Raw genomic sequence first — 26261 nt, 5'->3', positions numbered from 1 at the left:
GCAAAGTTTGAGGTACTTGTGTGTGTATGTGTGTGTGTTTCTGTCTCTCCCTGTGGTGAGCACCGGAGAAAGTAGCAGTGCAACTTTCTGTGCAAGTGTGTGTGTGTGCACGTACGTGCGGCAGCATTAATGAAGCTCATTTCCATGGCTGGTTTAATGGCAGCCTATACAGTCATAGGCAGACAGAGAGGAATTAGTCTCATTTATTGATGTTAAAAGGCTTTGGACATTTTAATAGTTGAGAATGAAAATAAATGACAGCAAATGAAGCAAAGCAGCATATATTCTATTATTATAATGTAATGCACCTTCTATCAGACACAGTTTGTTCTGATGACTGGCCACAGTTGGAGCCTTCACTGGAGTCACCTATGATAGTTGAAAACTAATAAATTGCTTTGTACCATTTGTCACTGCTCATATATGCCCTGATCGACTGTCTTTGTAATTGATGTCATTGAGGGCAGTTCATTTAACATTCTGTGCATTTTTCTTCATGAAGTCAATACAACAATATAAAATAATAAGGGAACAATCATGATGACAATACAAAGATGAGCTTTAATATATCATAAATACTGTAAAAGTGTGTTATTGACCAGCATGGTGATGAATCAATGGACCAAACAGCATAAATTAAAAGTATATTCTTGAAAACAGCTACCCTTAAAGTAGAAGACAAAAGATAATCTTAGTATTGTTTGTCATGCTCATGAAATAATACTTGCCTGTACACTTAATTGTCCCTTATGCCCCCTTAAGTCTATAGTGTCTTCATGTGTGTGTCATTTGCAAGGAAAATTAAATTAAATACTGTAAGACTGTGACATTATTGTAACCTCTATTAGTTTGTTAAAACTGTGATCGTTTTGGATCACGTGCTTTGTGGTGTCATTGAACTGTACTGCATGGTGTTGACATGAATTTAAATGATCTTGTCCACCCTGTTCCTATCATACCTACCGACTGTAGGTCAATTAACAGATATACCTCTCTGTATATTGAAATACAGGTCAACGTTGCGGTGAACTTTAGCGTCCAAAGTGGTCCGACCTACACGCTAATCAACAGCTTCAAAACTGTTTGGACAAACACTGCGTCGTCAATAACCTTCACGACGGTCAGCATTAGTGCGGGACCCATTTGTGTCTCTGATAAACTGACAGCCACGCCGGTGTTGCTCTAACCTCGGAAGGTTTGGTGCTAAAAATGTATGACAAGCAACTTAATTACATAGCGAGATTGAAAAGGCTTCACAGGTCTCAGTTGACAGACAGAACTAATTACCTGAAGAGATTCAAATGCTACATCACTTTGAATATACTCTACGTAGAGCATAAAATAGACAGAGCCACAGATGACTTAATTATACACAGAGATGGAACACGGGTCTCAATGGAAATTGAAAAATGAGCAAGGAAAGAAATATATGTAAGATGTGCCACTGTTAAACAGACTTTGAATCTATGCTGTACAGTATATGTAGTTTCAAGTGTTTTGAACACTGCCACCATATCCTTCGGGGCACCTTCAGATCGGGGCTGTTGCCTCCAAGATAATTACAGCTGTGTCTTCCAGTAGAAAAGATTATTCTTAGAGTTTTGATGGAATAATAACCTCTTCACGACTTTGCACCTAAAGTATGATGTCACATTATGTTTGTTCCATAAGATGAACCAATACCTGCTGGATAGGGCCCGATATCCAAAGTGTCATAAATCAACTGTGATGTCACACTTCACAGTGTGCACATGCAGTCGAGTCCAGTGACCTGACAAGTGAAAGCTGAAAATAGATGTTAAGTAGAACAAATACTGGTGTGAATCAATGTCGCTCCTCTCAGACCAGAACACTCTTCTGTGCCATAAAGAATCTTCTATTCCTTGTTTGCACTCATCTTCAATTTACTGGCGGGCAGGTTTTGATGTTTTTAAATGCATATTGGAGAATTTAAAGACATGGTTGAAGGTGGGGTTTTTTTCCCCCATAACCATGTTTTATATTTGTACTCCTTCAGCCAGAAAGAATGGAGTAAGTGAAAACATCCAGGCAGAAACTTTCAGCATAGACAAGTATAGACAGACGGCACAAAATGAGGCAAGACTTTTGCTGCTACTACTGTTGTATGTTTTATTTTTTGTCCATATTTTCTTGTTGGTTTAGTAAACAGCTGAGTTTAACATGTAATCCTAAAAATTGGAATCTTTCCACGTAACTATGGTAATGCAAAAGTGCACTTTGGTTAAGATTATAAGTTTTGGGAAGGCATAGCTGTTCAAGTCCACTTGCCAGTAAAGTCAGTAAAAGTTACCATCAGTGTACATACAGTACATTTGAACTTAGTTTGTGTGTATTACTTGTATTTATTCCTTTGTGGGGTCCAAAACTCGTGCAAACCTATCTTTGTGAGGACATTTGGATCTTGTGGGAACATTTTGTCTGGGCCCCACAACTTTCAAGGGCTTCTTGGGGGATAATATCTGGTTTTAGGGTCAGAATTGGCTTTAGGGGTTCAGGTAAGGTACTTTGTTGTGATGGTTAACGTTAAGGTAAGCGGTAGGGAATGCACTCACTAAGATATAAAAACAAGTTTGTGTGTGGCTGAAAATGTCTGCGTTAATGACCTGAGACTGTGCAGTCAGTCATGCTTACCATCTGCTGGTGCTGCCACATAACCCATCTGGTCAACTATAGACAAATGAATCATCTCGTTGGCTTCTAGACCCAAACTTCACCTGGAAATGTCTAACATCAGGTCAGCCTGTGCAGCCCAGTAGTATCTGTCTTTTTTATTTCCGTGGACTAATCCAGAGGTTCACAGCTGTTGTCCCGAGCCAAAGTGGAGTACACAACATGTGATGTGTTGCAGGAGAATTATAGTAGCTGTGTCTGCTTCAAAGTGACTTTTCGTGTGTGACTCGAGCCAAGATCACACACTTATTTCATAGTCACAGGGTCGCAGTACTGTGCCGGTCACACTACTTGAGATAATGTCTTGAAGTCCTTATTAGTTCGGGGTCATAGACTAAGCTTCATGATATTTCACCTAGAGGAATCCCCAGGTACTATCTATCACAGTAAATTATGTGTATTATATTACTGACTGGCAACCTGTCCAGGTTGTACCCTGCTTATCAACCCCTCTTGACCCTTACATGGAAGATAAATTGGTAGAAGATGGATGGATGTTCCTTGTTTGTCTTCTCTCTGTTGGACTGGTGTTGTATTTTCCCAGTTTTCCAGTTTCTTCATGAAGCCTCTTTTCTGCTCTTTAATTTCCTGGGCTCGCCTCCAGGAATTTCTGAATCTGATTTGAGATCTGACTCTTTGAAGAGTTTGCGCAGCAATTCGCAACCGTGGATCATGCAGCAATTGAGTGCTATTTTTTAGCAAGTTGCAAAGCTTGATGGTGAATAGAAAATCATTCCAAATATCGCGTATTGTAGTGAAATGGGTATGCATACATACATTGATCTAAACGCTAACGATGTCACACATATAGCAGGTTATAGTTTCTATCCAGAGTTCCTACTCCACACATGGCATTTCTCAAATTGAGAAGTAATAAAACTTACGGCACATAAATTAGTAATGTATGAATCAATGATGCGAAGGCCGATTGCTCTGCAAAGTCCATTCATACAGCTGTTTTTAATTAGCAACCTATCAGCCAATTGTATTTCTTGTAAGGTAAAGTCTGAAAATAGGTTTCTGCTGCGAGTACTCGTTCCACAAAGGCGCAGGATGTAATTACTTAAATTATGTCTCTTAATTTATTATAATAACTGCTTATTAAAGTGTAAGTTTAATGTGTAAAATGTATGAAAACTTAACGTTTGCCTGTTTTGTTTTGTTTTCAAGGCATCAAAACAACACACAAAACTTTCATTCATAATCTAAAATACACACATGCACACACACAGGACTATGACCAATGCTGTTTAAGGGGACAATTTGAGGCCAAATGTCTCTTTGATCCATTTGTTGTCTGTTTTTGTTCTGAAAGGCAAAAATAGGTTGAGTGGAATTTGCCCTTTATTATATTAACATGTCATTTTATCTCACTCCACCCTAAGTTCCAAACTTGAGAGCCCTTTTTCTATCTTGATAAAGCATGTTACCAATCATTAACTAGTACTACCAGCAAAGTGTAGCAAACTGAAACTCTGACCTGATTAATCCACAAAATTATACGTCGATTACTGCAACTCATCCTGACGGGAGACATGACTGTGTGCACCACGCAGAGTTCATGTTCATTCATACAGTAAAGTTCCTGTGACATTTGAGTCTAACTCAACCTGATGGTGGTGGCTGTGGATAAGACGGTGGACCAACCAGCTGACTGACTGACTGACTGACTCGACAGACCAAAGTTATCATCCACAGTGCTCAGTCCAGCGTATTTATTTTTAACTTTAGGTTACTTTTAGGCCTTCTTCCAGATCCATGGTCTCCATGCATTTGTACTGACCTCACAGTCGTAGGCCTGAGCCGCAGTAACTGTATTGCATTCAGTGAAACTCCGTTCTTTCTTTGTAAATTCTGCATCTGTTAGGTCATTATCACCATGGCCACTGCTGCCCCAACCCAGACCACTGAAGGTCTCATTTTGATAAAATGTGAATTGCTACGATGTGCGTGTGCTTTATGGGCCTGTGGGTAGTCGGTGCACTGTGTGAATCTCTCCATTATTATGCTGCTAGCTGGTGGCGATTCTCCCATTCAGACAGTAGTTGTCCTTCCACACAGTGTGCTGAAATCTCCTCTCTCACTGGCTAAAAGTAAGAGAAGATATTTCAGCACACAAATGGGATTCTTTACACACAGGTGCTGTACCACTTACTTAAACCCGCTGGCAAAGTTATCTTAGATAACTTAATAATGCCATTTTCTCCTCTGCTTAAGAAACTGTACTCCTTTGTACTCCCTTAAGGGCTGAAATGCCTTGTGATTTTACCTTCTTTAACATGATCTAGTTTTAAATCTGAGGGGAAACTATCAGGAAACATTATGATTTTTTGGAAAAAAAATTCTTATCACTTGGAGCAAATTGTTGCACATTGGAGATTTATTGATGTGGCCCTAGGTGTTTAGAACGTTCTTGAGACCATAACACATTTAGTAGGAGCTTTGAAAGAGGGAAATAAATACCGATCGCACTTTATCCTTGCTCTCCACTAAATGAAGCTTCTGTCAGTGCAGTGGCTAAGCAACGGAGGCCATAGACGCATTGAAAGTACATCTGACATACTCTTGGTTGAGAGTGTATTGTCTGCAGTAGTGTCTCGCACAATAGGACCAAGGGTTTGGAGTTTGGAGAGTTTTAGTATCACCCTTAGGACCAATTAGAGAGATAAGTCTTCTCCATATGAATGTGTACAGTGAAATTGCTTTCATGCACACAAGAGGTTAAGACTCGTTGTGCATTTCACATAAATGTGTCATTTAAACTCGGTTTGCCTTGAACATCAGGCATTGTCGGGTTTTGTGTCGAGTCTGAAAAGACATTCATGTTTTTGGTTGGCTATATATATGTGTATATATATATACATACATATATATATATATATATATATATATATATATATATAATGATAATTATAATTAAAAATACAATAAGGTTCTGTTAGATGTGCCACAGAGCCTGGTCAACCAGTATCATCTGTGAGTCTGACACTGACTTCAGTAACAATTTCCTCAACAATGCTCAGTTCTCACTTCAGTCGAGCTCCTAATTCTCTCCTCACACCATGGATCCTTTATTGGCCCCTTCTAACAGAATCTTCCACTTCCACCCTGTTCTCCGTTTGCCTCCTTCTGAGGTGTGACTCACCGTCCAGCTGTATGCCTGTATTGTTGTCGCTCTGTCTTTGTCAGTCTTGTTTTCATTCATTGCTTGAAGTTTTTTTTCAGTGAATCGCACATGAGACATCACGTTCTCTTTAGGTGGCATTGCATATTTGCACTGTGATGAATGTTTATTCTGTGTATATACAGTATATATATAAAATAAAAATAAGCAAATGGTTATGGGTATACTGTATGACTCTATACATCTGCCCTTTGTGGTCATGCCCCTGCATATAAATACATCATCAATGTTATTTCTTTGTAATCAGTCAGTAATTATACTTCTGAGAGGCTTCACAGAGACAGAAGCAGTAGGTGGTCGTACGTGCATGTGTGTGCGTGTGGGTTAATGTGCTTGCCTGCTATCTGCCCTTGCCTTTGGTGACAGGGTGTGAGGCAAGCAGTGATGGGGAGGAGCTCAGTCCTGTCACTGGGGGACGCTTATCGCGCTGAACCAGGAGACACACAAACACACAGCGATGCATGGCTACAACTACCACACAAATGCAGGAAAGCACACAGGTGCCAACATATATGAATCAACCAATAATTAGTGTAACAATAAGTACAATTAATCTGCCATTAAAATTTCTGAAGATGGCTAAACATCTATAACATACTGTACATTTCAGTTTAGAATATCATATATTGTTGATAGTTACTTTGATCGTAGCTCACACTGAACTCCACACATCTTGTACAAATACATTTGACTGCTCTGCTCCACTGTTCCTGTTTTCCAGGGTTATGGTGGATGGTCTAAGGCCAATCACCTGAGACATCAAAGAGATCTCACACAGCTGATACCACATTTAGCCTTCTACTCCTCCTCACAGCCCTGAAATACTCCTACTCGTCTTATGCCATCTGCCATCTGCCATCTTGACTTTACTCGCTCCTCTTTTCCACCGATTCTTCAATATTCCATCCTCTTACTCGTGCCCGGCCTCTTTCCTCGTCTTCTGTCTCCTCTCCTGACACATCCACACTCCCTCTCTCCCTCCCACTCTTCATCTTCCTTGAGCATGAGGAGTGACACACAGATATGGTGAGGGTGAGGTGAGACAGCAGAGAGGTCGCTTCATCAACCACAGTCTGATAATCCATCAGCAGCTGTTTAGCGTGCTGCTACTTTGTCTTCATTAGCTGCCGCTCATTTCATTTCTTTCACAAATCATTACAAAAGTTTTTATCTTTGCTCTGCGTAGGCTTGTCTTCTTCTACAGGTTTTCATTCAGAAGGAAAAATGGCCTCCTTTTGTCGTTGAGATATGATCAGCTTTCTGTTGAAAATGATTGAAGTGGTGGGAAATTACAGGCTACATTAAAACATTTTACTAAAAAGATATTAAACAGGCCTCATTAAACAATGAATGTGAGATAACAATGTTTTATCCATAATAGATTTGTTGCTCTTTGCATTGAAATGAAAATGAATCAAAAACGTTTGAAATTTGAAATGAAACCATTTCTGCACTGAATTTATTCTTTGGCTTATCAGATCTTAGAGGGTTATAGTTTTTACTTCACTTGTAGACCAGATGAGTTGGTGCACCGTTGTAACAATGCTTTTTTTTTAACAGATAACTACTGGAACGCTGCATCATTCACCACCCCGTCATCCTACCTGCACTTTGCCACCTTCCACGGTGAGACCAGTGCAGACATCTCCTTCTATTTCAAGACCAGCGCACCCTATGGCGTCTTTCTGGAAAACCTGGGCAATACTGACTTCATTCGTCTGGAGCTCAAATGTAAGATGTGTCCTAGTGAGTCTTTGTGTACCGAAGAGTCATTTTTCATCGTGTTTGTCTCTCTCTCGCTGTGATGTAGCCATGCATGAGGTTTAATCCAGTATTCAGTCTGACAGTGCACACTCACTCACACGCGCACTCTCAGAATCGCATGGGCACAGAGGCAGATGCAGACACGCACACATCAGCGACAACCATTTACCTTCCTGATAATGGCACACTACTTTGTGACTGCAGGAGAGAGCAATCATTTATTTAGGGTGATTGGTGTGTGCGATAATTATGTCCATTATGAACCTCTGTTTAACCAAATCACCCATTTTCAGGGATGACAAAACACAAGCGATCACGCACCCGCGCTCACACACACACACAGAGAGAGAGAGAGAAAACGAGAGAGAGTCTGTCTCTCTGTCTTTTTCTCATTCATGCAAAGAGCACCATCTTTTTAAAATACCCCAATTAAAAGACCCCGAACAACATTTCACCACACTTCACAAACAAATTATTTGTGTCTCATGTTTCTCTCACACAAACCTGTCTTGCATTCAAAAAAATTAAGTAAAATAGACTTTGACCATTTGTGAAATAACTCAAGTCAAAACACCCACTCATCTTCTATCACTTTATCCTCCACATGAGGTTTGCAGACATAGGGCGAAAGACGGGGTACACCCTGGACAAAATATACAAATATCCAGCCGACACATTGAATGATAAAAATAGTTTAAGCAAGCATCATATCACAACCTGGGGTATCTGTGCTATAGTGTTAGTTATTAGTGTTAGTTAGTTAGTGTTGGCTATCTCAAAAAAAGTGTCAAAAGAAAACAGAATTCTGCCAGTGCCTGGACAGATTAGTTTCCTTTCAGCTGAATGTTTGATCTCAGAAGCTAACAAACGATAAAAAATGTAAAATGAAATCTAAACTGTAAGGTTATGATGAAAGACATTTCTAGATGAAGCACATCGCTGAAAAATATCTAGTCAGAGGATCAAAGAGCAGGAGCGATTTTGGAGCTGCTGTGGAAAGCAGAGCAGAGCAAAGTTTTTTTTTTTTTTTTTTTTTAAATGGATCAAATCTCCCAAACTCTACTGTTGCTGTTAGTTTCACGGCAGCTCAGGACATGGTTAGGTGTGGAAAGTCGTGCATGGACAATGAATACATGAAAGGATAATTTATTAAAAACATCAGAGCTATTATCAGACTATTTTTCTTAAAAAAAAAAAGAAAAGAAATGAATCCACTCTCAACTGTTTGAATTGTTGTAACACTCCATTAACTGATAATCATAGAGTGGTGTTTTTGAAAAATCACACACTGACTAGCTAGTTTGATTTTGGCCGATAAGTGAGTTCCCTTCATATTATTGTTTGAGTGGGTTTGTCATCTCAGGCTGCACAAGCAGTACAATGTCATACAGAAAGTCTTTTTCAGACTGATGATTGACATGTCACACAGCTGGTTTCTGTGATTATGTTCCAGCAGCTATAAATTAACATCCCAACAGCTGAGCTGGCTTTGATCAAGCATGTTAAACTCTCCGGCTTCTGCTTAATCACCGAGCAAAATCGTGTCGGGGGTTCCTGGCATGATGTGTTTGCCAATATATAACTGATTACATTTCTTTGAGATCTGAACATTTGGTGTCAAAAGCGCAACACGATGATCCCTTACTGGTGTTCCTTTCCCACCATTTTATGCCAAAATGCCAATGGCTGGATAGACACAAAGCTGATGGATGAATCGTGAGTCAAAGTGTTTTCTAAAGGCACTCCACAGAATTTTCTTCCAGCTAATGCTCTGAGATAAAACCACAGGTCCCTGCCTGTCGCACCAGTGCCAGTGGGCCAGCCGCAAGGTCCTCAGCTGGGAGCCACCCTTCACTGATGTTTCGCTGCTTTAATTCCAGAATATCTTTAGGTGGTAGGGTTGTAGTAGAGACGCCTCCCTCGTGCTCTCTGTGACTGGCCCTATGATCCTTAGTAGCCCCACTTGGGGTCTCTTCTTCTGAGCCAAAGCCAGAAGCTCCCTTTCTGTGCCTCCTCAGCCAGTGCCCTCAGTTCTTTCTTGTGCTTGGCTGAGGCGATCTTAAACAGCTGCTGGTGGATTTTCCCACAAAGCCTCTGTATCCAACTTCAACAGAGTAAGTGTGTGCGTTCCATCCTGGCTCTGTACAGGCTGCCTCGAACTTGCTGTACTTCTCCTTTTCTGCTCAAAGGCCATCTCCCTCAGTTCCTCCCATGGTACTGTGAGCTCGGCCATGGTTACTGTCTTGGCAAAACTAGTTGAATGACAGAATGATGTCTGGCCACTGAGAGGTTGTTGTTATTTCTGCTGGAAACTTGAGCTGTTTTCCGAGGTCGAGTCTTATCTGTCATTGGCAGCCATGTTTCATTATGGATCACTCTCTCCTGCTGGTATTCTCTGTTTCAGCCCCTTACCTGACAAAACACATCTGTGGCTTGGAGCTCTGTTGGGTTCGAGCCTTCGTTCCTCCGATACCTCTGCCAATTTTGCCGGAGCACTTGGTCATGGCGCCACCTGTACTGGCCTTGGGACAAAGCAATTTTCCATCAAGATGTAGGCTAGGTTTTGGGGATCACATAGGCTTCAGATTGTCTCTGAGCCATACCAGAGATGTACTGTATGTCCCGGGGGACCTTCCACATGTCGGCCCAGGTTATTTCTTATTCTCTTATCTTATTCCCAATTGCCTTCCAGTTTGTCCATCTTGTTGCCATTGGCTCAGAGCTCTAATCTTGAAAGATTTATTCTCCATTCTACTGACTTCTGAGACAAACGCTTATTCCTTTCTTTCATTGATGCTTTCTGACAGCTGCGTCATAACAGATTGAGCTATGTGCTTATCTGAGAGCTCAGTCGTGTATTGTCTACCAAGGCTTCTCACTGGCTGCTCTGCTAACAGCGGAATATTGATTTATTTCCACTTGTGCGGTGTGGTGTCGAACTTGCAGGCAGGTTCCAAAGGCTCAAGCATACCTAAAGTGGTCCTAGAGGAAACCAGTGCATGCTTTCTCCTTACTGCTCTTCCACATCCACTGTGCCCTCCTGAGGTTGGCAAGCATGGATTTCAGCTGGTCCCAGAGAGCTTTGAGCTTTTCTTCACTGGTGCTTTCCCCTATTCTTTCTGGAGAAGTCTTCTTTCTTTCACCAATTCTCTACCTGCCTTATAATAAATGATCTTCTGGAGGATTGGATACAAACTCAGCTCAAAATATTGCTATTGCCTCTCTGTCGCTGTGTTTTTTTTGTCCATGTGCAATGGTGGAGTCAAGAACACTCTGGTGCTCCACCAGGCTTTGAGTCATACTCACCTGCAGAAGCAGTGCAAGTTTGCAGATGGATTCTCCCCCCACATGGTGCCTCCCCTTGATGGATGCACAAGCCAAGGTGTGTTGTTGCTTTGGACCATCCACAGCTGCACAATCCACAGATGATTGGCCGTTATTATTGTAATCCAGCCTAATTGGTCCATTGTGCATTCGGCCTCTCGGTGGACACCGGACTGTCTTTTTCGTATAGTGCTTGTAGTCTCGTAGGTTGTCCATCGAGTGAGGTCATCTATTCATGGGCATGTGGGAAGGGCAACTATCCCACCCCTGGTGCAGTCTTTCCAGCCATCAATCAGTCACACCTCTGCCAGTGCCAGTGGGCCAGCCACAAGGTCAGGGGGGAGCAGCTAATCTAGGTTTGGAGTAAAAAAATATTGCAATGACACTTTATCACGTGCAAGTACAGTGAAACATTTTTCCAAAAGGTGGTGTTTGTCTTGCAAATGTGCATGGAAACACACATATTGTGTTGTCACAGCTACACAGCAGGCCAGAGGAGATGGCGAGAGTGTGTGTGTGTGTGTGTTTCTATGTTCCCGTGTGTTTATTTGCGTGTATGTATGTGTGCGTATAGTTTGTATAGGCTTTCGAAATGGCCCCACATTGATTTCCTCTCTCTTCTGCTTTGCTATCATCTTGCATTCTGCCCCACAGCGCACATTTAGACACACAATTGCATGAACTCTCTCTCTCTCACACACACACACACATTCGCACTCACACACACCCATTGGTCCAAAACTGTATATGCTACAATCCAGTCAGGGCATGAAATAACTAGCATTAAGCCAGAGTAGCACACACCATTGCAGGAGCACATTCACACTCTCTCACAGATACACACACATCACTGTGACCTCAGCAGATTCAAAGTCATCAGGTGGCAGGTATTTCTCTTTGAATCTTAATGGAAAGAAATGGGCATAGACACATTTGAGGGTCAGCATTAAAAATGTATTCAGAACCATGTGAAGTGGCTTGGTAATAGGATTGAGGAGATATTGAAGGGTCCCCAAATATAGAAATGCTTGACTTCTGGGCTCCGCGGCTCAGTGGAAAGTATGTATGTGCCATGCTTTGAGTCCTTAAGAGGCTGCAGTTGCAGTGATAGCCTTGCCCAAAGGTTATAAACATTTTCAGTCTGGTATCCAGCTGTGACATCTACTCGCCCACTGCCAAGCTCAGCTTCTGAAACGGTACCATTGATCTTTTTATGTGAGGACCAGACAGAGATAAAGTTGACACTTAAGTCAATGCACCAATGGCCTTTCATTTTGTTTAATTGTAATGTATTATTTATGGTGCCAAATCACAACACAGCCCTCGACAAACACCTTACATTTCCAACACAAGCAAGCACTTGGATAAAATGAAGAGATCATTTTTCTTTTCATATAAAAGACACTTCGAGGGAAAATTGCACTCTAGGTAGGTGTTCCCAACAGTTGGGCTTAAGAGGAGAGGCAGAGGGGGAAGAAAGAGAGGAGAAGGAGGCGGGGGCTGATCATCTAAAGCAACAGCCTGGCACTAAGAAAATGTAAGTTGATTCTTTTTAGAAAAAGAAAAGATCAGATGCTAATATTCTTCCCATACTATATGTATTTCATGTACTAATACATACCCAGGATTCTTTGCAAGTGTGAGGTGTGTTTTGCTGATAAACTTGAAGGAATTCTGTCTTTTTGATGCTGTAATCTCGTTTCAGCGTCACCAGCGCCAGGTTTGCCTTGACCTCTGAATTTGGCTCACACTTAAATAAACTAAGCGTCCTTCAAGTGTCCAGACTGTTGCAACCGCCCCAGGTGTGGAAAACGCAAAGTAAAAATTTGAGCAATGCAAATGAGAAAAATGCTAGCAAGTAAAAGACCGTGAAGCTGTAATACAACACGGTCCGTCTGAAAATCAAAATGGAGCTTATGAATACACACCCACTTGAGCAGTGAGCTTGTGATCTCTCACACAAAGACCCACACAATCTTGTTCACTATTTATCACTGTTAAGTTGTGCTGTGCTGATGCACAGCTTCCTGCCTCTATATTAAAAGATTAATAGAAAAGTAAATTGCAAAAATAAAAAGCTTCACCGGGTGTTCTCTGGGCCAACGTGCCAGAATAAGCGCGCATGCACACACACACACAATTTAATTCACACACATTTTTACATTTATGACATCCATCACAGCTATGCAAATACGTGAGGCAAGCGCTGTGCTCTGAGGGCACTTTAGTTTTCATTCCCGCCTGTGGACAGAGTGGAGAAGAAAAGTTGTGGGACATCCATCTTGCTTTGCAGTGGCACTAAAAAAAAATGCAAATAATCTCACACACACACACAAAAGCGTTGCCATAGCAGCATTTCTATAGCTTTTGTTTTCACGGGAGTATTGTGATGTACGTTTGGCTTTTTTTCAGCATTTAAAATAACAGATAATGCTCTTACTTGTCCTGCAGACGTGCTCCATGCATAAAGACATCATTAATTCAGCGTACTAAACCCCGTCATTGCACGTGCATGAATGTGCCTCTTTGTGGTGTTTGTTGTGGGTAGTTGGATGATCAAGCACTTTTTCATATTCATCGCGTAGGTTAATGCCCGCTACAAATCCAGATAGGCCGTTGCTGAGATGATTTCTCGTGTCTTTGAATCTCATCTACGACGAGGCGATAGCGTCTGCGAGATGGGATTCAAGGAAGAAAGTGAAGGAGGAGTGAGGGGGTTAGTGGCAGGCAGATTGATGAAGGATGAAGGAGTAAGTGAATGGGGGGGAGCAAGCAGTAAATGAAGAAATAAAAAGTTTGATGGAAGGAATACACAGGGAAAGGATGTTGACTCAAGGGAGACTGGGGGTGGATAAAAGAAGGAAAGAAATGAAGGAACAGTCAAACAAAAGAACAAAGAATGAAAAATGAGAGGAAAGAGGAACAACAGGAAATGGTTAAGAAAGACAGAGCCACTGTGGGTACAGCAGATAGGCTGCAAGAGGGCAAATAATGGAAGAATAGTTGGAGTGAAAAGAGATAATTAGATGAAAAAGTCCACACATTGATTGGACAGAGAAAAGTAGAACATACCTTCTCCCAACGGCAGCTGTATCACATTATCCCCTCTAATATTTGAGCCTAATGAAACCGAGCAGTAACATAGATAGTTGTTACTTATCATCTCGATGACTGCAGCGCTCTGGTGTCTCTCAGAATATATGGCTTTTATACAGGCGTGCAGACAGGGGTACCAAACAATTAGGAAAACAGTCCAATTGGGTTTTAATGTGACAATTGCAAATCGTCTTTCCAGCCACAAAAAAAACAAATGTCTTCATTGTTTTCTGCTCTCATTCATTGGCCAGATGCATTCACGGCTGGCATTTTGCAAAGGGGCGAACATCTCTCATCCAAACAGTGGCTATTCAGACAGAGACACTGACAAAGTAGTGAAGCACATAAATCTAAATATCAACCTCTGACAATTAGGGGATGTGAAGAACCTGCCAGTCAGCTGTAAATTATTTGTTTCTAATTTTTTCACCGAATCATTTATGATCAGTAGTGTTTCAAACTGGAAGGCCCGAAATGTAATATTTCATCCGAATGTGACCTCACCAGTGCACTCACAGAAACATCTGGAACAGACAGGTGGTGAGCTCACACACACCCACACACCCACTCACCCACACACGCACAGGCCTGCATTCATTACAGAGGGAGAGAGAGAGGTTCATAAATATCAGTGAACATTTGTCTTGTCTTAGTAATTATAGGATTAACAGTGACCCCTATTGGTTTGTTGAGATCAGGCTGCTGAACTTGCACTTGCATTTTCTCCTTCCCTTTTATATACTGTAGTCTTAATTCCTCATAATCCTTGCCAAACACATATCACACATACATGTACAAGACCATACAAAAATACTCATGCACACTATCATCTTCTGTTAGGGTCTTTTTTTCTTCCTTGTTCATTCACATGTTCTCTCTCCTTCTCTTAAATTGTAAGTTTCCTTAGTCTTTCTAGAGTGAGAGAGAGAGTGAGAGAACACGTGGAAAGTGCTGTGATACAACTTAATGTCATGCAAAGCCAACAGTTCCTGGCGTGTATTGACTGCCTGTGGGATTAGCACCGTCCAAAGCTGTGAGCAGCCGTGTATTGCAAAGCTGAAATCTATACAAGGCAAATGAATGGCCTTGAAACAAATGAGCCATTAGATTAGAAATTGAACACATATTTACCTGCAGAATGGTCTATGAGCAGGGAGTCATGGGAAAGTTGTTTGTTTTATAAACCGCCACTTCTGGAACTAAGGCTTTCTCTCTCTCTCTCTGCAGCTCCTAAGGTGGTCTCCTTCTCCTTTGATGTCGGAAATGGGCCGGTGGAGCTAACGGTGCACTCAGCCATGCCCCTCAACGACGACCAGTGGCATCGCGTAACGGCTGAGCGAAACGTGAAAGAGGCCGTCCTCCAGCTGGATCAGACCTATCGGGCGTCTCGGCTCGCTCCCGCACAGGGGCACACACGGCTGGAGCTTTTCAGCCAGCTCTACGTGGGTAAGACACGCACATAACACACAAGTGACTCGTAGACATACATTCGATTGCAGTTTGGACTTCTTTGTGTCGGTGGGACAGTCACGGAGACAAACGGGTCAGAATTATCAGCTCTGATGTGTGGAAAGCAAACGCCTCAGTACACATCATTCATTGTCATTGTAAGTGGGAGATTGTTCCAAAATCTCGGTGCAGCAACGGAAAAAGCTCTCTCATCACTTCCGTCTTCCTTTCATTATAATTTAAGAAGTTCAGGGCCGTCCAAGCTTTAATCTCCTCAAGACACGCAAGAAGTGTTTTGACCGAGTAGGCATCCTGTTAATGTTAAAACTGAGCTTCATACCAGCTGCGAGAGTTGTGTAGTTGTTATTTAGTTTTGTCTTTTTGTTTTTAAAATGAGTTAGTTTCAATTTTGTTTTTAGAGTGGGTTTGCTAGATTTTATTAGTTTTTTTTTTAATTAGTTTCAGTGTCAGTTTAACACAATTTGTCAGGTGCAAGATTCAAAAGGGTCACAATCAGTATTGTGTCATTAAAAAACCAAGCAAAAGATGCCATTTTAAAAGTTTATTCGGACAAATGAACAACCATGCCTAAATCAAACAGTCTACAAGAAAGTAAATTGAAGTGACAAATGTGCATCATAGTGCTGAGGTTGGCCAACAGACTAAAGACGCACATAAACATAATAGCATAAATAATAATAATTAATGACCCTCGTAACACTCATCACATTGTTTGTGAGCCAGGAGTCTCAGGGTGCTCAATCTGAGGAAAAACATGAGCAAAATTAAAAAACCCAATAAAAGACTACAGGTTTGATTCACTGATATGAACCAACTCAACCCAATTAACTGCACAATAAATGTTGTGTTTCACTTGCACAGCCTTATGTCCCACATTGTAAACAAAAACAAATTTAAACATTTAATTATGACTGAATGAAAAGGCTGTCTCGAATAAAACCTTTCAAAATTGCCCGGCAGAGGAAAAAAATAAATACACCTTATATGAAATCAAAAGGATTATGTATGACATTAGTTTACAAAGACGAAAAAGTAAGGACATTTGCGCTACAATTTTAGTTTGTTTTGTAAACACACAGTTCAGTTTTCAGTATTTTTTACAACAGTTTACAGTCACATGATTGTATGCATTGCTGTTTTTCATTACCCTAGAATCCTAGAATTACCTTCTATCCAGGTCAGCTGTTTGATGGCTGCCGTTTTGGACCACCATGGTTTTACACTCGCCCACAATGAAAAAACTCTATGTACCTTGAGTTTTGGTGTGGGATAATCAGCTGCAACATGCAACTTTTCCATTAAATCTTTACATACTGTACCTTTAATCCACATAGAGGTCATTTCGATTAGACTATAATAATTTGAATCAGTCTTTATATCACTTTGGATTAAGAAACTATTATAGAACTGTCACGCTCGACCACATACACACGAGACAGACTGAGCTCTTATTATGACACCATTAATGCCCCCATTTTCTTAAAGGTCTTTTTTGTTCCTTCTGGCTTCATCTACAAACTCATTCTCCTGAGTTCAAAGTAGCAGAAGATCTGCCTACGCTTTGCTCCCGACGTCTCCGTCTGCCTGTTGTGCTGAGCCGTCACTAAACCAAACTGTGCGGCTCAAATAGTTTCAGGGTTTTCCGGACGGAGGGAGAAGTGCTGAGTGCCGATCACAAAGTTCTTAATATGTCATGGGAGAAAAGAAGTTCCACCTCGAAGGAGATTGTTCTAAATTCCAATCAGACATCCTGATGTGATAGCCTCAACCCCCTGATCCCCCGTTTATAATGTAATTTCATTGTCTCATCACTTTTGCTGATGCAACCGCGACTGAAACATCCTCACCTTATCATGTCCCAATTTACCTCTCTGTGTACTTTTGTACTTTCATTTGCGAAATGGAGAGGGGCGAGAAATGTGTTGTCACTGTGCGACTCATGGCTAGGAAACATAATGGATTCCAGATAGCACCTCAGCCGTTCCTCATCCTATGTAGTCTTGGCGGAGGACATGGAGATATAGAGCGGGGGAAGAGTTGTATTTGGCCATGCTAGTGACTTCACCTTCTCATATCTGATGTCTAATCCCTTGTTAATCCTTATTTGAGGATAGCTTTAGGAGGTTAGATTTGGCCTCTGACACAAGGAGAGAAAGGTCTTTTTCTCTCTGTTTGTTTGAGAGATTTGCAGAGAGAGAGAGAGAGAGGGCAAAGAGAAACAATTCAGGCATCCAGATTTTTGTACACAAGCACACACAGTGCAGGGAGCTTGAATTTGCTCACCTTGGCCTAATATCTCTTCCTATATCATCTCCCGCTGTCTTTCTCAATCAATATGCTCCTCATCAAGCATTTTATTGCTTTAGTGTTTACTGCACAGTGGCTCATTTGCTCTAATGGCCTCCAGAGTAAATGTTATACCATCAGCATCCTGTAATTTACTCCACTCTGTTAAGTTTGGGTTTTTCAATTCACTTCATACATGTACAATAAATCTTGCCACGTTTTATTCATTTAACATCACCATCTGTTCTCTGGCTTTTGTTCTTGACTTATGTTTCCTATCATGTTTTTCATTATGGTTTTGCATGTTTTGTTTTTTTTTGTTAAGTTCTGTCTCTCTTTTCCTCGCCTCCGTCGTCATGGATTCACCGCCTTGCTTGTCGCCACTCATTGCATGTGCGTGACCCATGTCGCAGGGAAACCAGCCTCGCTCACCTGCCAAGACAGTAGGTAACATTTAAAGTGTTTGGCTCGTCAAATTCAGTTGCAGCTCCAAAATAATGGCGATTAAAACTCTGATTTTTACCTATTATTCTGTAACAAAGAGGTGCTGATGCATTTTCCATGCAGAGGCAATCCTATTATGGACCTTTTAGAGCGATAATTGACGTAGAAAACTCTAAAGCGACACCACTGGGTGGATAAAATAAAATTTCTGTGATAATATCTCCCCAGGAAATGCTAGCGGGTAGGGAAGTCCTTTGAAATGACATTTAGACCATATAAATCAAAACACCCCTCTGATACCAATACAAATGGCATTCTAAAATGTATCTTTTGAACACGGAGTTGGGTAAACAAACAGCCGTAAATTAAAGAGAAGAAGGAAGAACCATCGCTCCAGTGAATAGAAGAATATGAAGCCTGCTTTTTATATTTTTCTGTCTGAATAACATGCTGTATGTGCACATTATCCCCTCTCATTATTACATTATTACACAGCATATGAAGACTCCACACCAACACAGCGAAGGGCACCATGTCAAATATTATGACTTCTGTCTTTATTAGAAACTTGACATGCACAGCACGAGTCTGCTTGTGCACAAATGTAACCAGACCTTTTTTTTTTATATATAAATAGGTGCGTATGCATGATATGTATGCATTTGTTAGTTTCGCTCTCGAGCATGTCCAGTATGCATGTGTCTCTGACCTGGTCTCCGTGGACCTCAGAGACTGATGTCCAGTTAATCAACGACTGATAGACCTGCAGCCCATCAGTGGTACAACATAGATTAATTAAGACATCTCCTAAAGGTCATGTCCTTCGTGGCTCTGGTAAGTGGGAAAAAATAAGTGCTCCTGGAGAGTAATCTTACTTTGTGTGCGTGTTTAAACGGGCAAGATGTGTGCGAGACTGTTGCTCAGGGAAATAACTGAATGAGTGAGCGTTTATGTTCGGGTCTGCTAAACGCATCTTCTTCAGTGAATACTTCTCCACAATTCAAAAGATGCAATCGAGAGGTTTTAATAAATGAAATGCCCCCTGGCTCGAGTTAACGATAGTGTGCACATTAATTGTGCACACGCGTGTCTGTCCAAACGGTGTAACTAACTATCCTCCGCGGTTGTGCCTGTGTACATTCAAATCCATACCTGTGGGTGTATGTTTATGTGGGTGTTTATTTCTATCGTCATTTAGTTGGACATTAATCTGTTGAACGCCCCTGCTCTGTCCAACTTAATGGATAGTTAGACTGTAATGGCACGAGGCCAGAATGACGATGGAAGCACTTTAGAGGAATGGCTATTGACATCCCAAGGCTAAGCATTAATGCATATATTGACTCTATTCAAATCAGGTGCGGTGTGTGTGTGGTCATGTGTTTTGTCTGTCGAACGCAGTTTACATCCGTTCACTTTGCCATTAGCAGGTGTATGCGTGTGAGCTGTTCATTAAGGCACAGTGTTCATTAGGCTGTTCTAATTAGCGAAAGAAAAAAAAAATGGGTTGAAGGTTGTTTTAAGAGTGGCGTTGCAACCGGAACGATTAACGTATCACCGGTGGCTTCCTCCAGGCAGAGATTAAAAAAGAGCCTCTTTACAGAGTGACCTGAACTTCCACGTGTCCTCCCTTACTTCTCTTATTTGTATTTTCACTTATTCTCGCCATCCTTCACCCTCCTCCTCCCTCAGGTGCGGCAGGGGGACAGAGGGGATTCCTGGGATGCATCCGAGCCCTGCGGATGAACGGCATCACTCTAGACCTGGAGGAGAGGGCCATGGTCACGCCGGGGGTGAAGCCCGGCTGCCAAGGCCACTGCACCAGTTTTGGAATGTTCTGCCGGAACGGGGGCAAGTGTGTGGAGAAGTACAACGGCTACTTGTGCGACTGCGCCTCCACCGCCTATGACGGCCCGTTCTGCACAAGAGGTGAGAAGCGTCTTAGGTCCGTCTCTAATTAAATGTGTAGACTGTTGGACAATGAACGCCTCAACAGAGTCAGTGCATCGCCCTGTTCTTCATTTTCACAACTTCATTGCAAAACAAATCGATATCAGGCCTGTTGTGGGCCATCAGCAACTGCGGATATTTAATTTATTTATTTATAGTTTCCTAAAGATGTCTAACAATTTTTTTTTTCTTATTTTATTTTTTATTTCCCTCCTCAGCACTAACAAACTCCGTGCTCGGAATGTTGAGGAGGAAGCACTGAAATCCTTCAAACTACTTTTACGGTTATCTCTGTGAAAACGTGTTATCTCTGGCTCACAATGCCACTGTCTGATATCACAGGGTTTACTGCTGCAGCAGTGATATTTCAATGAGCGTCATTGTCTGACAACCCACTGTGTTTGTTTTTTTTTCTCCCCCAGCACTCTGTGATTGTCCTTGCTTCCACTTCAGTTTAGAGCTGTCGGTTTTTACACTGTTTGGGCTTATGATAAAAGGCATCGATTGTGAATGATATTGTGCTTACCCACCAATTCTCCCTGGCTTTGGATTGCCTACGTTGAATGCTAATGCTGTGCGGATGCAGAGAGCTGAGAGATAAAACTTATAAGAGATAAATAAATAAAATGCAAGTCACCTCACAGAGCGCAAGGGGAGGTGTAGGCTTTGGAGGTTCAGAGATTATAAATGTCAGACTGCACTTCTGCTCATAGTGCTAAAACACCATATTTGTTTCCTGGGGAATTCATTAGATGCAACATTTAAGTTCTACTTACCAAAACAAGTTTTCATAAAAATGCTCAGGGGAAAAGAGCTGCAGAGGCTTTCTGTCTGCTCCCAATCCCCGACATGTGAATTAATTTGTTTCCTAAAGCTGAGTAGTGTTTTTTCCCTGTGACTCTTGGCAGGAGGGGTGACAAGGTGACATAAAGCTGTGTGAGTGTCTGTGTGGTGTGGAAATGGGTGACAGTGTCTGGTGATAGTGTAAGACATGAAAAGACCTTCTCTGAATTCTGTCATAAGCAATCAAGCCTCTCAGGATTTAGAGAATAAAGAGAGTGTGAGTGTGTGACGAACAAAGAGAAAGAGCACACCCTTGTGTCTGTTTGTTTTTGTGCATGTTATGTGTGACTCCTCTTATCTCTCTCTCTCTCTCTCTCTCTCCCTCTCTGTTCTCCCTTTTCTCTCCTCCTTGTCTTGTTCCCCTGTCTTGGTACACATCACATCTTTTGTTTTCCCTCATATTCTCTCAGTCTCCCTTTCTGTATTTCCCTCCTTTATCCCGCCGGTCTTTGTGCGACTGCTACCTTTTCTGAAATCTATTATTGTCTTCTCCATTAATGCTCTTCTCCGTCTCTGAATTGACTCCTCCTCCTCATTTTCCCACTCTCCGTTTTACAACATTTACTGCCTCACTTTGCTCTTTTCTCATTTTTTTTTTTACAACTTGTGTTTTCTTGTTCCTTGCTTTTCTCTCTTTTTATGCCCTCCTGCTCTGCCATTTTCCTGCCCTCCCTCCCTCTTCTCCTCCTACGTTTTCATTTTTTTCCTTCCCCCCTCCTTCTCCAGTTGCCCTTTTGCAGCTTTCTTTCTCCCCGACTCTGAATCTCTCCCCTTTTCCCCCGTTTAATATCCCCCCGTCCTCCCAGCCAGTGAAAAATGCATGAAACCAGCCATAATTGTGTAGTGCATTTCCATTGTATCCATATTTACACAGTGCTCAGGGGACCCTGCAGTATTATTATTGTACACTCCTTTTCTGCTTTTCTGCCCTTGAGGGGTTACTGGAGCCACTGTGCATGTGCACACGCACACACACACACACACATCTGTTACCTGTACAGGTCTGCATGCTTGACCAAATTCTCTTTTCACAATATCTTCACACGCTGACATAAAAACACACACAAACATAAAGAGCTCCTGCCCTGGAGCAGAGTTTTCTCATTCCTTCTTATGTTATGACTGTTTTGTGTGTGTGCGTGTGTGTGTGTGTGCGTGTGTGTGTGCGTGTGTGTGTGTTGCATCTTGAGGCTGTGGGCGGCCGCCCTCACTCTCTCCTATTTTATTTTTATTTTGCTGGAAAGAGAAGACTGAGACACATTGCATAAAGGACCAAGTATTGATATTTTTAAGTTCAGATGATGTCAATAACGAGGCTTTTTATACAAGTTTAAACTTGTAGATGCATTAGACATTTGTCGATTTTCAACTTTTTACTCATGTTTGGAAGTTCACAGAAAGATACGTTGACCTCATAACATTAGTGCAATCATTTCTGTGCATCAAAAACAATATCTTTGAGAATAATCACTGAAATTATGCAGTTCAAAATAGCTAAAAGAGTATCTTATGCTGTTAACCCTGTAACACAGCGCGTATTACTGTCGACACGTTGGCACAAGCACACTTTGCATTACCGTAGTTAGGCAACGGTTTGGGCGATCAGAAAAATTCCAACGGTTTCTGAAAGCTGAGAAGTTGCACACCGAAGTCGATGTTTGATCATTGTGGTAATTTCACTCGTGCTGTTTCAGGAAGCCGGCGAATCACCCGGTGTCACCAGAGAGGACAGAGTGGGAAGCACACCTGTACATAGTCTCCATTTTATGGCCTGTTTTTGCACATTGAGACTCAAAAAATTGTTATTGTAATTCGGTTTCATACTGTTCCAATTTCACATTTAACGCGCAGAATCTGTTGTTCGTGTACACCTGCATTGTTTTTCTTCATTTTAAATTGTTACTACATGATTTTAACATGCAGGAAATTGTAAATAGCTGCCAGATATTGGAAGTTATTCTGGGGGAGAAAAAAAATGGACAAAGGCACTTAGTTACAGGACATTCTCTGGTCCTTTTATGGTTCAATTAGGCAAAGTATGGGTGTTAGGCGTTAAAAAGGGTTAATGTCATTTCAACTTGTTTTTGAGACTTTTATTTATCTCTGCAAATCGCAAGTTCATAAATGATTGGCAACTTTAAACCATCGGCTTGAATGTGAATATGTGTGAGAGCTATATATGATGAATAAATTAAGTCTATATGTATGTATATATATATGTATATATATATATATATATATATATATGCAGTATATAGATGTGAGATCATAGGCTAACCTTTTTGTGCTGTCCCATCTACGATCGGCTTTACTGAAGCTCGTTAGATCTTCATCTTCTGTTATGCAACCAATTTAAGGAATTCAATAGAGCACATTGCCTGTTGATTCACTTTGTTGAGCAGAATTTCAGCCTGGTTCAGACAGTAATCAGCATAATTAATCTCAAAAGACACTAAACGGTCGAATTATCTATATATATATATATATATATATATATATATATATATATTAAAATAAAAGTATATTTGAAAGCTTCTCTAGCTTTCGGCACAGAATTGACTACACCAGGTCTGTGCCCAGACGTCCAAAGTTTCAAACTACAATCAGCGCACAGCAGAACGCAGGATGAAACTGTGCTGTAGCTGAATGGCGGCGAGGATTTGCCTATACACTAATAATACCAGTTAGAGAACTCTCCCATTTTCTCCTATTAGGCCTTCTATTAGATTTAAGCAATGTAGCTTGAAGTATTTATTGCAGCTGTGTCTGGTAGGAGTGGACTGGTGAAGTGAGGCATTAAAATAAAAATGCATAAATGTGTTCACTTAGTATTCTACAAGTGTAAGGGGTGTAGCTATACATTCTCACTGCTGTGACGGCGGGAAGGCAAACATGTCGAGGCAGATTCCATGCTGTTCTCACACACACACACACACAATACCCTGGGCTCTCTGCCTTCCTTATAACCATTCCCTTTAATTTCACGCACATTGTGTCTGTTTATCTCCTCTGTAGCTGAAAGGCAGACGCTGCGGTGTGTGCGCACGCACACACATACATATACACCTCATGGAGTATAACAGAAGTATAGAAAAATAACGTCCCTCCCTCTTCTCAACACTTGATTACGCGAATCAATAAGCTCCCTGGAATGGCTGGAATATTCCATTAGGTCTGTTAATGTACTGGTAAACAATGTATTGTGTGGTTTCAGATGCCAGAGCACAGCGATATTTTTTTCATTCACCATTCAGACCATTTAGAGTGCAGCAATTTAACACTCGCTTTGCTACACTTCCTGAACACAGCCATATTTATGTGTGTGCTTATTTCTCTTTGACTGCATAATACGTCTATACCCTGTTGTGTCTTGGCATTTCAGAGTTTCTCTACACTTTCCTGAAGTCAGTCAGTCTGTCTGTCTTTCCTTTATTTCTGTCTGTCTCTTTTTTCTGTGTCTTTCTTTCCTTTATTTCTTTATTTCTCTCTCTCTCTCTGCTGTCTGTCTTTTTTCTGTCTGTCTTTCTTTCTGTCCGTCTCTGTGTTTCTTTCTTTCTTTCTTTCTCTGCCTATATCCTGTGACTTTCATAGCTTCTGCAAACGCCCATGTTAGTGCTCGAACCAAACTTAGAAGCACTGTTGTGTTTGTGTATGTTCCCTTGTTTATTAAAATCCTTTTTTTTTATCTCACTCAGATGTTGGGGGCTTCTTTGAGGCCGGGACGCTCATTAAGTACAACTTCATGCCCGAAGCGGTTGCAGGAGCCAGTCGAGATACGAAGATCCTGATGCACCAGCTGACGCCACATGACGTCAATCTGACCAAGGAGGAAGTCGCTTTTAGTTTCAGCACATCCAGTGCTCCTGCGATTCTGATGTACGTCAGCTCCAAGACACAGGACTATCTGGCCGTGGTGTTGAGGCATAATGGTAAGACACACACATTCTATTAAATTATTTCCCTAACTCTCTAACCTTGACCTAGATCTTGAGGACTAAACTTAACCACACACTCATGGGCGGGGTTAGCTCCAAAGGAGACAAACGTTGATTCATTCTCACATTCACACCTACAGTCAATTTAGAGATTGTCCAAATAGCCTCTCTGCATGTTTTTGGACTGCGGGAGGATGACAGAGAACCCACATGCACACTCAAACCTTGATTATTGCTGTGAGGCAACAATGGTAGCCACTGCACCACCTTGTAGCCTAGGTTCTGTCTCATTAGAACCAGGTTTTGGTGCCCATAAGGTCAGTGTTAAAACCAGAATGGGTCCTAAAGAGACACACACACAGCTTGTGGCTGTACACTTGTGAGATGCCTGCTTGTTAGTGCTTGCAAAGTACTGTTTTTTTTTAAAGGGTGCGCTTGCAGCACAGTTTGGAAAGTTGTCTAAACTCCAAAACCCCCTTTTTCATTCCGCAGCCTCCCACTGTGCAGCTCACAGGCTGCAAAGTGCTTCGATAAATCAGAAGTCATAAAACTTTGACAGTGCCATCTAGCGTTCCAGCGACTGATGTGCACAATCTCCGAAATCACACGGCAAAATAGTCACATTGCTTGAGGCTGCTGCAAGATTCTCCTGACAGTCCTGCTCATGCGGCGCCCTCAGACAGTAATCTCCTGTCAAGCAGTGGGTTCTCCGAATCACTCAGTTTTTCCTCCACAGTTCCTCATCTCTTCTTGTTTCACTTTAATAGAAAACCTTAATATTAGAATAATCCAAACCAATGTCTCATACATTAGTGATGTTTGAGTGGACTCCGACGATCTTATCTTACGACGTTTCAAGCAGCCTCATCTAACCACTCACGTTGTGTGTCTTCAGGTTCGTTGCAGGTGCGGTATAATCTCGGAGGTCTGCGGGAGCCGTTTGCTATCGATGTGGACCAGCGGAACCTGGCCAATGGACAGCCTCATAGCATTAACATGTCCCGGGTCAACAGGAGCATTACTATCCAGGTACAGAGCACACACACACACACACAGACGCTGAACACTTCCCAACACATATTTCAATTTCAAGATATATATACTTACAACTACAGAGTGCAGGGAATTGCCATCTAGCTGCAGCTCGTAGAGTTCGCAATAAGTCAGAGCGCGAGTGCAATGTCCTGTTCTGTCTTCTGCTGTGATGAAACAGCTTGTCCTCTGCCCTTGTTAATCCACTTCCAGTCGACAGCCCAAGTATATCAAAAGAGAGG

General features: G+C 41.7%; 1 protein-coding gene across 2 annotated transcripts in view; it reads left to right on the top strand.

Moving 5' to 3' along the window:
- The window catches only part of cntnap2a (contactin associated protein 2a), a 307312-nt gene that overhangs the window by 260017 nt on the left and 21034 nt on the right, over positions 1-26261 (top strand). For both annotated transcript variants that reach the window (XM_058623391.1, XM_058623402.1), the window contains 5 exons: positions 7436-7606; positions 15287-15505; positions 19952-20188; positions 24748-24981; positions 25883-26016. In XM_058623391.1, coding sequence (XP_058479374.1) covers positions 7436-7606; positions 15287-15505; positions 19952-20188; positions 24748-24981; positions 25883-26016 — 995 coding nt within the window. The remainder of the gene's footprint in view (positions 1-7435; positions 7607-15286; positions 15506-19951; positions 20189-24747; positions 24982-25882; positions 26017-26261) is intronic.

Source organism: Solea solea, chromosome 1, assembly GCF_958295425.1.
Source record: "Solea solea chromosome 1, fSolSol10.1, whole genome shotgun sequence".
Lineage (NCBI taxonomy): Eukaryota > Metazoa > Chordata > Actinopteri > Pleuronectiformes > Soleidae > Solea > Solea solea.
Note: the sequence above shows the minus strand (reverse complement) of the source record. Positions and strands in the feature narration are given on the sequence as shown.